This window comes from Rutidosis leptorrhynchoides, chromosome 11 (assembly GCF_046630445.1).
Source record: "Rutidosis leptorrhynchoides isolate AG116_Rl617_1_P2 chromosome 11, CSIRO_AGI_Rlap_v1, whole genome shotgun sequence".
Classification (NCBI taxonomy): domain Eukaryota; kingdom Viridiplantae; phylum Streptophyta; class Magnoliopsida; order Asterales; family Asteraceae; genus Rutidosis; species Rutidosis leptorrhynchoides.
Window position 1 is genome coordinate 233,874,474 of NC_092343.1, and position 13,463 is coordinate 233,887,936.

The 13,463-nt window shown below is 34.9% G+C and overlaps 1 protein-coding gene across 1 annotated transcript; it reads right to left on the reverse strand.

Moving 5' to 3' along the window:
• Window positions 1–1,854: 1,854 nt before the first annotated feature.
• Window positions 1,855–2,802, reverse strand: LOC139875450 (YDG domain-containing protein At5g47150-like). The gene has a single exon (XM_071862785.1). The coding sequence runs from the start codon at window positions 2,800–2,802 to the stop codon at window positions 1,855–1,857; it is 948 nt and encodes a 315-aa protein (XP_071718886.1).
• Between the last annotated feature and the right edge of the window lie 10,661 nt (window positions 2,803–13,463).

Genomic DNA, 13,463 nt, shown 5'->3' on the forward strand with positions numbered 1-13,463 from the left:
GAGTTATATGGCCACCCAAAGTCAAACAAAAAAGCCAACAATCAGTAGCACCATTTTTCAAAACTTTAAATCCATGAACGACTTCTCATTTTGACTTTTAAAAGTCAACATTGAAACATTAACAAAATTCCAATCAGTAGCACCATTAATCCAATTCCCAGAAATGATCCAACTATTTTCTTTACAACAACAATACTCAATCCCACGAATGTAGGGTATGGGGGAGGTGGAGTGTAGACAATCATTCCTCGTACCCTAGACTAGAAGGAAATCCCTACTCCACTTTGGTCTATAACATATTTGACTTTGCACCACAACAGGTACTATAACCATAAATCACAATTATTAGTCTTCTGAACAAGTTCATTAATGTAATAGTTTTAATGAAACAGTAAAAATTAGCATAAAATAGTAGCAAGACAAACAATTGCAACCAAAATTTTTCTATATAGCAGTGGAATTAGACTCAATTCCAACTTGTGAAAGTGTAGAAGACGGAGTATGTGAATAAAAGACAGATCTTTACCGTTAAAACAGAAGGCAACAATTTGATAACACTACCCTACTCCACCTTAACCCAAAAGGACACAATTACAGTAGATACTTCAACTCTTGCCTAAAAGGGTTTAATATTATATATATATATTTTTTTTAAAAAGAAGAAGAAGAACCACATTCTAGTGCTACATATATTTTCGCCCAAACACCTAAATGGCTATCTTTTACACCAATTGACAGACTCATTCTCTTTCAATTTGTACAATAAATGTTATGTGCTTTTGAATGGTCGGGGCATTATTACACACTTTTGACCCGGTCTATGACGAATCAAAGTACTGTTGCAATGCACCTGTGAGATGTCAAATCAAAGCAGTGACCCATTCTCAACATTGTGATGATAATATGAAGCGTAGGCCCATTTGACAATTTAAATAAAGAAAGAACTGTTGGCCTTTGGATGATAAAATGCATTGACCCATTTAATGGCAGAATGACTTGATGACCCATTTAATTACAAACTGAAGTAGGGACCCATGTTAGATGACAATTCGGAGCATAGACCGATTGACAAATTCAACAAGAAGAAAGCACATTGTGGTAATACTGACCTATTTGATGACAAATCATTGTGACTTTGAATCAAGGGAACACATGGTTATACCAAGAAATGAGTACGAACTTCTTCTCATACGTGATTTTGCATGGTCTTGGAATTGTTACATCCATTTAACCTGTTTGATGACAATTTAGAGTGGTGACCCATTTGAAATAGCGACACATTTGACCTGTGTGTTGACAATTTAGAGTGGTGACCCGTTTGAAATGGCGACATATTTGACCTGTTTAACGACTATTGGATGCATAGACAGACTAAGATGCATTTGAATCCCAACGCCAAGAACACATTTAATGACAGATTGATTGATCGAGTACCGACCCGTTTGATGACAGAATGAATTCAATCAATTTGATAACAGAAGAGTAAAACATATTTTAATGATGGAACCATAACCCTGCGTTATATGTCAGATGATTGTATCCAAGAGTAAAACATTATGAATACGAATCTCACTGCAATATACTCCATGTCAGATGATTATGAAACAGAAATTGCCCTGTTCAAGAAGTTAATGACTACACATGAAAAGTTAGAATTATGTAACTGTTTGCTATTCTATTTAACAAACCATATAGTCAACAGATTCATTCTAGGTAATCAAAGCTATCACTATCCATTAACAAGATGCGCATGTACTAACTAGTTACATCATGAAACTTAACGTACACTAATTCTTGTTTATCAAACAGCAAAATCAAAATCTAAATCAAAATATTGAAAGATGTTATCACATGCTATTTCTTGTTAAGAAGTTCATGAAGTTGAGGCTGCCCGGGTACTCTTTCCAACTCAAACATAAACACCATCTTTCCTTTATCATCTTTCTCCTTTTCAAATTTCTTTACAACATACAAACCATCATAAACAAAAACATCATGACCACCCTTCACCTCACTAATCTTTCTAATCACTCTTACCACATTTTTCATAACCATGCTGTTTTTCAACGCCAAATTACCCCGTTCTAGCTTTTGATCTTCAGGTAACTTATCTGCTTTACTTCCCAAAAACCTAACCCCACCTTGACCACAATATTTCATGACATCACTCGATTTCCTATCATTCTGATACTTACTAGAGTCCACAATACTAATTGCCACATTCTTCCCACTAACTTCCATATAATCGATCCCTGATTGTGGCTGACAGTGAACTCCAATCATTTGAAGTTGGGCCCGATACCTAAATTTATCACCGATTTCAACACCAAAAATTGGACCTAAACTCTTTCCAACTTCAACCCAATTCAACCTGCTTTTTACTACTTTCACTGCCTCACCAGGAACCCTCCAATGTGCTATTTTTTCTACCTTTTCTTTCTCTCTGTTTGCTAGGAACAATTCATTATAAACTTCATAAAATATATTCATTGCTTTTTCGATCTCTTGACTTCTCGTTTTATCCTTTTCTGATACCAAAACTTCAACCTCCTCCTTTGATTTCTTTTCATCAGCTTCCTTAGTATCCGAAAACTTCAGTTTAATGTTGCCAGGTGGCCTTTTTGGTTTAAGTTTGTTGAAAGGAATCCTCCCTTTAGCGTTTATGATTCCACAACCTTGAGGGTAATCACGTACAACTCGAACTCCCAACCTCATTTTCAGTTTACTGATTTCTTCAGACTCATGAATATCATCATTAAAATGTCGTGTTTTCAGCTGATCAGTGTTCTGTACTAGTGCCATTACTGTGAATTCTGATAAAATTCAATGTTAGGTTAAAAAAGTTAGTTACATTCAGAATCAAAATAAAACAACTTATTCAGCAATGTACAAGAACTACTTATTCACTGATGTATTCAAATTTAGAATAAATAATAGTAACACTTCAGCAAAATTAGTTAACAAATCAGCTACTAATTATCATATTTATCATGTACATAAAAACTACGAGGCAATGGTCATTTAGAACTGATTATAAACAAATATCATCTAAGTGTCATTTTTTGGACCGATTAGTGTTCTGTACTAGTTCCATTACTGTGAAAGTCTGATAACTTCAATTCTAGGTTAAAAAGCTAGCTACATTCAGAATCAACACAAAACAACTTATTCACAGATGTAATTTAAACTTAAAATAGATCATAGTAACACTTGAGCAAAATTAGTTAACAAATCAGTTACTAATCGTCATATACATAAAAAGTACAAGGCAACAGCAACTTAGAACTGATCATCAACAAATATAAGTAAATGTGATATAAGAGATGTGTAATTTCATGATTTTTACGCAGAAATTATGACATCAACAGACTGAAATCGAACGATGAACAAGGCAAAACACAAGGATTCGAGAGATGAAGTAATACAAATAGATATAGATATAGATATATATATATATAAATAATAAATACTCCGTAATAAGTAAAAATAAGGAATTTGAACCAAAAGCTTACATAAAAATGGCTGAGCGTGAAGTTGCTGCAGACCTGCAGTGCAGAGAGACTATTAAATGAATATCGCGAAGTGACACGGAGAGAAGTTTCTTTATAAACTATTTTTTTCTCTTTTCTTTTTATAGAACTAAAAAAATGGCTGGCCAAACATTACAATACGGAGTAAAAATATTTGGGAGATTACCAGATTAAACTAGATACAAATATAAATATTTTATATAACAAACTATAAATTAAATATAAATATGCTATGTTTAATAAATAGGGATGGCAATGGATCGAATATGGAGCGGGTGATGCCGTATCCACATCCATATCCATTTAATTTTTGTTCATCCATATCCATATCCATATCCGTTTAGTTTCAGGTCATCCATTCATATCCATATCCAGTGGATTAAGCGGGTTAATGGATAGATTAAAAAAATGGTATGATATTTTCTAATATGCGATTAAAATAAAAATGTAGTATAGCATAAATAATTATAACATGACATATTTAAAATCTATCCATAAGAATGTGTAATCTTTGTCGAAGATATAACAAAATTTGTTAAATTTTACTATAAAACATGTATTATGAAAAATTAAACATGAAAATTGTAAATTTATTTTATTAGATATGCGTGTTTTATTGTAATATATTATAGTTATTTCATTGTAATTTTGAAAGCAAAATATATATCTAAGGGTAAATGAACTTGTAATAGTAAATATGTAAGCATATATCTATATTTATGTATCTGTGTATGTATTTCGGGTGATAATGGATATATCCATGGATGAAACTTTTCATCCATGTCCATATCCATATCCATTTAGGTTCGTCCATATCCATCACGAAGCGGGTGGATCAGGTGGTCATTGTCATCCCTATTAACAAATAAATAGTCGGTCCTCTCAAAATCTTAACATAAAAAACTTTTTTTTGAACTAAGCTTTGCATGACGTTTAGAAGAAATCAACCCCAATCACGAACTAAAAATTACGTACTGTACAAGATTACAAAGCTCGAAATTTATAATATAATATTATCTAAATAAATTAAGAAAACAATAATTCACGTAATAAAAATTATATACATATATGTAAGTAATAATAGTTCATATTATAAACTTTACCATGTAAGTTTGCCAAAATTAGCAGCTTAGCAGGTCCCTTTTTATCATATGTTAATGTCCACCAAATTTAATTATTCAATATTAAGCATTGTTAATCTTAGTTGGTTTAAAACTATTATGTATGTATGTATGTATATGTATTTTATATAAGAATATTATTATCGTTTTATGTACAATTTTTTTTAATTAAAATAGCTTTAAAAAATATTGCCCCTGTCGAAAAAAATTTCTGGATCCGTCATTGTTTGCATCGGTATATTATTTATTTCAACGGCACTTATCATTTGCACAAACACACGTTTGGGAGGAAATCCGAATCGCGTTACATGAACCCGATCTTTTAACCATTCCGAGGGGCAGACGGACGGGTTTTAATCCTGAATAGATTCGGGAGAAAACTCCCTGGGGTCAATCTGGATATCCATATTTCGGACAGATTGGCAGGCAGGCCGGGTTTGAATCCTGAATGGATCCGGGAGAAAACCCCCTAGGTTCAATCTGGATATCCATATTTCAGGCACATTAATTAAAAGGATGGGCAAAGCGAGACTCGAACCCATGATCTAACCCCGGCTCCAACATACAAGGTGAAGGGAATGTCGTTGAAGCAATGTTTATTTCATTTATAAAACTCATGTGTAACTCACGGGCTCATACATCACAGAACATCTACGGTTATTCGACTTCCTTTCCGCTTGGATGGTCAACAGTCTATTATTTTTGACGAGGAAGAATATATTGATAGTTTTCTAAACAAGCCTTCGGTCAATACCTCTATGTTTCTCGAATGGATTTCTCAAAGAGTCAATCCCTCTATCTTTCTCGAATGGATTTCTCTAATCAATGAACTATAACAAAGTAACCAAAGAAGCATGCCAATTAACTTATGTTGAGTTTCCTACTAAGTTTGTATGGCAAAAGGAAAAAAAGGTCTAGGTTAGAAGGAAATCAAAAACATGTGCAATTGGCCTAATTCATCATGTTTCGCCGTCAGTGGGTGATTTTTTTATCTTCGTATTTTGTTAAACAAGGTCAAAGGTCTTACTTACTATCAACATATTTGCACCAAAACCTTCAAATTTTGCACCAAAACCTTCAACTTTTGTCCATAAACCTTCATAATTTGCCTAAAAACTACTCCCTCCGTCTCATTCCAATAGTCCACAGACAAAAAACACGCAGTTTTAGGAAATCTCACTAACTTCATTTCTCCACCAATGAAATATCTTCTCTCTCCAGACCCACCAATGAAATATCTTCTTTCCTTTCTATTTATGAAAGTGGACTATTAATTTGGGACAACCCAAAATGGAATATCGGACTATTAGAATGAGACGGAGGTAGTATATTTTATTGCTCTAAAACCTCTATATTTAGTCCAAAAAAATTCCTACGGTTTTAAATTTTTTTTTTTTTTGCCCGCAGTGAAAAAAATTCTAGTTCCGCCATGGTGGCTAAGGTCAAAGGTCCTAATGTTAACTGTTTTCTAAAATGATACTCATTAAGACATGCCTAATGTTAATAGTTGAAGGTTGAATCTTATTGGGTTATGGTAATTGATATCGCTCCAATTATATATATTTTATGTCGCGATATCAGTTCTTTATGGTTATTATTTCACGAAGATGTGAAGACTTTTGAGGGTACTTGGAAGAAAATGATGATTTCTGCTTAAAAAGTCGTTGATTTAATGTTTCGGTTGATTTCAGCAAGATGTTGGCTTTAAATAGACTCAAAATAAGATTAAACGCGAGAAAAAAATGAAGATTTGTTGAAGGAGTGTGAATCGCGGCCGCAACTAAGGGGATTCCGGTCGCGATTCATGGACAGAAGGTGAGGATTTTCGAAGAGGCTCGATCACGGTCGCGATTGTCTGATCACGTTCGCGATTCCTGTCTGAATTCCGGTCGCAATTCGCGTATTCCGGTCGCGATACGGGTTCGGTCAGACACCCGAATTTCCATGTTTAAACTCCCCTATTTAAACCCAACATTAGGGGATCGAATTATTTACGAATTCTAAGGCTAAGAGGGTCGTTTTTGAAGGTTTTTGAGCCACTCTTCACCAATATTGAAGATCATAACATCAAGGTTGAAGATTGAATCATTACAACATCGTTGGTACTCTAGATTTCATCTCTTTTAGTGATAAAACTATGAATTCTTATTGTTTCCATTGTTTTGTTTGATTTTATGATCATGTTTGGCTAAAACCCTTAAGGGTTTGCTTTAATGTAAGACTTATGATTATGGATTGTTCTATCTTTTGATTTATTAAGGTTTTTATGTTTGATTAATCGTGCTTTCTTGATAGATCCATTGTTGTGTTCATCTATATATCGTTTATTTAATTATACAGGTTATTGAATTTGGTGTAATCAATATTCATAGCTTGTACTTCAACACTTTGTGATCTAGATAATTGTATGTGAGTGCACTTGGTGATTAAATCGATATTGTGATAACACAATCGTGTAGGCTATTCCGAGTGATCCCAATAATCTAGGTTTTATGTGAGTTTAACCAAGAGAAAGTCTCGTATAATTTAACATGGTAATTTGGACCTCTGATTGATAATTTATGTGAGTAAATTGAATTCATTATGCTTTTGGTTCATTGATTTCGTGAGACCGATATGAACTAATTACCTAGACCTTTAATAATGGTTTTAATAAAAGAACAATCCTAGTCATTTGTTGAGAATTAAAGTGGACACTGCTTCTCCTTATCTGGTTAATTCGTTGTTTTACTTTTGCTACCGTTTTTAGTTTATTTAAATTCGAAACAAAAACCCCAAATTCTTAAAATAATTATTAGTTGTTTGAATCTTAAACGCTGCTCCCGGTAGACGAATTCGTAATTATATTACAATAAGATTAGGTGTGTCTAAAGCATATCAACTTTTTGGCGCCGCTGCCGGGGAGCGGTGTGTTTTAAGATTTTAGTAACTCTTAGTTGTTCGATCCTTTCGTGGGAATTCGTTTTTGTAAAAGTTACTTTATGTTATTTTATTTTGTTTGGTTTTATGCGCTCGTTTGGTTGTGTTGTGATTGCAGCTAGGTTACAGGTATACCATGGCCAGGCAAGAATCTTTGTATGACTTGTTATGGTTAAGAGTAATGAACGATGGTCAATAATTGGGCACGAACAATGATTATGGTTATATGAGCATGAACAATGGTACTTATGATGGTTAGTGTGATGACAAGGGCTATGATAATCGTTATATGAATGATTTTGTTTCGTTGGATCAACCTTGTGATATTGGTCTAATTTCTAATTTTCACTCTTTTGGTCAACCAATGGACTATTGTTATGAGAGGGATGACTCAACATGGGATTCTTCTCAATATCAATTCCAAGAGCAACAACAAGAGGAGATTGATCCGAATTTACAAGAGTTATTCCCAAACTTCATGAGGATCTACTTTCACCGCATCGAGGCTCTTAACCAAGAAAGGAAATATTTAAAGGAAATGTTAGCTAGTCAACAACAGTCCATCCAGTGTTTAGAAGAATCAGTGAGTTCCTTAATTCCATTGCTTGAAGATTTTGTATCCACTAACATTTCACCACCCACCACACCCGTAGTCTCCACTTCTCGGTAACGAAATTGGATGTTTTATGATGATGATGATGATGATGTAAGCTTTTATGCCAAGATCAAAGTGGTGGAGAATACACAAGTACCCACATATTTGATAACCAATGATGAAGAGAAGGATGAAGATGATAATAGTGACGATGATGATAAAGATGATGGTAGTGATGAGGAAGATGATGAAGTGAGTGAAACTTTGCCAACACCCGACTATGATAATCCACTTGGTGATGGTAAAGATGATAGTGATGATGATTGTGAGGATGATCGTGAAGATGAGGTTGAAGATATCATACCGGAAACTTTTAAAGTGTACAACAATCCACTCGGGTATGGTAATGATGATATTGAGGAGGTTTTGCAACCCGAGGTTGAAGTGACCAAGTCACCAAAGGTCATTGAGACTGAGGTGATTGATATAGTGAAACCACTTGAGAAGTCACCTTCTCATGTGGAAAATGTATGTCCTCACGAGTTTAAAATGTGTGATATGATGTATGATCACCCGTTTTGGTACGAGCCGATCAAGAAGATAAACATTTTGTTGCAAACCGTGTTTGAAAGAGAGTCTTTCATTGACTCTCGGGTTAGTTTAATTTCTTCATCAAGAAGATTGTTCTTGCTTTCTTATACACCACCCGAGGGGTTAGTGAGTGGCTCACGCTACTTATTCGTGGAAGTTTTTCCACTGATTTCATATGTCGTCCGATAAGTGTGGGGGAGTATGACCCTACTAGGCAATAAAAGAAGGGGTCAAGTTGGGTACACGACTCGTTAAATATGCACCATATATCCTTGTACTTTTTGTATCGTGTGTTTTAAAACTAAAAACCTAAAAATTTGAAAGAAAAAAAAAACCAAAAAATCCAGAAATATTTTTCTTTTTGTCGTTTTGTATTTTCTTTGCATGAGTGTGTGTAATAAGGAAGTAATGTCTTCCAGGGTATAAACACCAAAATTGTAGGATGATTCAAGTCCATCCATAAAAGAAGTTGAGTCTTCCGAAAGCCCGTCTTACTTAGTGTGGGAGACTTCCTAATCCACATCATTTCATACTGACATTGGTGGATGCATCATTTCACGATGTATTACACTTATGTATCGTACTGTGGGAAGAGGAGCCTTGAGCTTCACTATGTGTTGTCTTCTTTAGGAAGAGCAATGACTTCGTGCTAGTTGATCATATATATAGGCATATATATGTATATTTCAAGTGCAAAAGGCAATTTAAATGCAAGTACAAACAGAACCGCGGGTATGAGTTAGCATTTACGCGCTGCGCCTAAAAAATTGCGAAAGGTTGCAGAAAGAAAGTGTGTGAAGATGTCCCGCACAAACATTGCGGATATGTCGGTTCTGCGCAATCATTAGTAAAATATTTAAAAACCAATTTTTAATTAATATCAGCGTAGGTAACGTTGCCAACAATTGCTTCATTTCCTGAAATGCGCTATCCGCTTCTGCAGTCCATATCGAGTTCTTCTAATTTAAACATCCTTTAAGAGTTTTAAAGAATAGCATAAATATCAATTTTTAATTAATAAATTTTCCCTCCTTTTTTCCAAAACTGCATTTGGACGGACTTAGCTTCATATTTATTCTGCTCAGATTTTGAAATGTTTCCGCAATATCTTGCAGCATTTGCTCTTAAGCTTTGCTTTTGATTACCAGATCATCTGCGTACGCTTCAAGATATCACCCAAATTGGATTTCGAATGCGCTATCTATCAAGCGTTGATATGTAGCGTCAGCATTCTTTAGTCCAAACGGCATCTTAATATAACAAAATATGTCTTTTCCCGTATGAAATGCACTTTTATCTTTGTCTTCCTCCGCCATTGGAATTTGATGATATCCTTTATAAGCGTCCAAAATGCACTTAAAAGGATACGCATTTAACGATTCAACCTTCCAATCTATTTTTGGCAGCGAATAATTGTCCTTAGGACAAGCTTTATTGATATCTTCAAAATCGATACACATTTGCCACGATCCATCGGACTTTTTAACCAGCACTGGGTTTGCAACCCATGTTTGATATTTAACTTCGCGCATAATCCATGCATTAACAAACTTATTTACTTCTGCGCATAACTGTTGCCAACTGCAATGTCACTTTCTGGATTTTTTGGTGAGGCAACATGGCCTTTGGGGCAATTAGAATTGTGCATTGAATTGGCTGATGAGGTGGATGCAAGACGTGCGTGAAAGGCAAAACTAAACTTGTATGTCATGCGTTCCACTTCATGCTTCAACATTTTACTAGGGCGCACTGCGCTATGCAAACTCAGTGTGATCTCATCAATAATTCATGGAATGGTTAAATTTACAACATGCAAGGGAATTGCAACTGTTACATCCGCAGAGTTTGAGCTAGTTTGTGCGCTAATCACTGCGCAGGAAAACGTAGGAGTTGAAGGTCCTCAAGTTGTGACTAACCGCGTTATTCAAAGGCAAGGTGATAATGGTTTAAGCAAGACTGTAAATCAGTTGGCAATAGAAATACACCGCGCAACACGAAAACCAGTTTCTCGTGTATTGAGCAACAAAGGTATGTCTGCAGCAACTTTTGTGCGTAACATGCGTTCGTTTACAGTGGGGTTGCGCAGATTAATTCAAAAGGATCGAGCAGATGATCCATTTTATGCGGAAAATATGATTGAGATTGAAAAATCAGATTAGCGAGCTTCAATATTCAAAAACGTTGCTAAGCAATGATAGCGAACTTTCGCATTTTATTACAGCAACCACGTGATTTGGTGTATTACCAAAAGTATCAACGCAGTATTAGAAATACTTGTAAGAAAGTTGTGTTAAGAGCACGTTTATTGTATAAAGTTTCATTTTGTATTGATATAAGAATGTTGTACCAAGAACACGTTTTTGGTATAATTTTTTAAATAATAAAGGCAATTTTTAGCAGAATGCTATCGCGTAATTATCTTATGATCACTTTGCGTATAAAGGCGCAGTAATAATTGATAAGCGATGGAAAAGCCTGCTATGTTGGAACAAATGAATACAATTAAGTGTTTGCGAGATGATGGGAACTTATATATATTAAATTCCTAAGTTGTGAATTTGCTCAACTTAGATGCTTCACAATAACACATTTGGCGTATTATAAACGTAGTAATTTACCCAAGGATCGTTTCGGCGGACTTGGAAGATTCGTAAGGTATATTGATTATACAATTAAAAGATTGTTTCGCAGAAGTAGATATTTATTATGTGCACAATAATAAATGTTGAAATTGCAAAGGACAAGTCTAGCGATTATGAATATCAATTGGAACAAAGCGCTATATAAATAAAACAGTTGCAACGGAGATATACAAAAGAGAATCTTTATTAATACGCAAAAGAATTGCGTCAAAATGATCGCACAACGTTACAAAAGTAGATGCGTATATACGCACAGTTAATAACAAAAGAACTGCAAAAAACTTTACAATTTCAATTTGATAATGTCTTCTGCGGTTATGTCTTCTCCGCGGCTAATTTCCAAAAGCGCGGGAATATCAATCTTTTCAATTTCCGCTGCGCATTGATTATATGCCTCACGAGCATCTTCAAGTGGGCATATTTCTTTTCGCACTGCTTCGGGTAATGTTGTTGTAAGATTGGTAACCTTCAGCAGAAGTTCTAAGAATTCACATCGTGTAAGAATATTTTAGGCCTGTAAGTAGTTGCGAAACGTTTCGGTAACAAGCGCCGAATCCATGATTTTTTGACTTAATTCAGGTAAGTGCTTGAGTAGCTTGATTAATTGCTCTTTTGCGTGCTCAGTCTCTTCAGATGGATGAGGAATTGCGGCAGAAAGTTGAGCGTTGGCTTCTTGCGTTTCTTTCAAAGTAATTTTCGTCTTTTCAAGATCCCAAGCTAGCTGCATTTTATGTTGCTTAAGTTGGCGAATTTTTGATCGCAAAACTTCATTGGACGCTTTTTCAGCGCCAAGTGCTGCTAGAGTAGCTTCGCGGAGTCTGACGACATCAACTAGCGAACAGACAAAATTAAAGCAATTCTGAATGCTTGCGTTTTCTACAGCAAAGAGCTTTCGATACTCATTATGCACGTCTTGTGGTATTGCATCTCGTAAGCATTTTGTAACATCCCGCCTTTTTCCGTTAAAATTTCTGTTTATTTATTTTAAGTCCGTTATATGATTTTAACATCTTTCGTTATTACGCGTTTTAAAATATCTCGTTTAGGTAATTCACGCACCCGATTCAAACTTGAGGGACTAAACTTGCCAAGGGGCCAAAGATTTAACTAGGTCAACTAGTCAAACCTTCAACCTCATCCATTCATTCATCTCTTTCATCTTTGTTACTTCCTCCATTTTTCTCTCAACACCCAAATACAAAAATTCATCATCTAATTTCGTTCTAGCAAGTGTCCATCAAAACAAATTACATATTTGGGATCCTTGCAACTTCCTCTTCGATTCCATACCGATTTCATTACATTTGGGTAAGTTTCTAAAATCACTAGATTTTGTGTTCTTGATGTTTTAACTTATAAAAATTGTTAATTAGTGTCTATGGCTCAAGTCTAACAAGAATATGTGATTTATATGTTCGATCTTGTTATTTTAAGCAACTAGCATGAACGTGAACTTTGATGTGTTTGTTTTGGTGATTTTGTTGCTTGAATGTTGTTAAAAGTTATAAGTGCATGTATTAAATGTGTTCCTAACATCACTAGCTTCAATTTGATGTGTAGGTTGCTTTAGAAAACTCCATAAACTTGATTAGTGATTTTGATGATGTTGGTTAGGGTTTGAGAGACTTAAATGTGAACATTTAATGTATTGAATGCCATAAATTGTTGTTGGTAAGTAGTTAGTTGTATTGTATACTTGATTACCTACGAAACGGCATGTTATATGGATGCATTTAATTCCCGAATCAAAAACGTGCATTGATGAACTTGAACATTTATGATGAGCATTAATTGAGCATTTAATTTTGGAAAGTCGGTTATTGCAAATGATGTTTTCGGTTGGTGAAATGTGTTTAGTTGTGTTCTTTGTCAAATTACCTTTCAAACGATATAAGATACGAGTCCTAAGTGTTTACGGTTTGCAAGTTGTGTTTAATTGAATTTTGATTTGGGACTTGAACAAATTCAGCAGACCAGGTACCAGCCCTCGTTGTTTGTCGCGGCGCGACACCTGGGGCCGCGGCGCGGCATTTGCCGTGGTCCAGATTCTGTTTCTCTTGTCCAT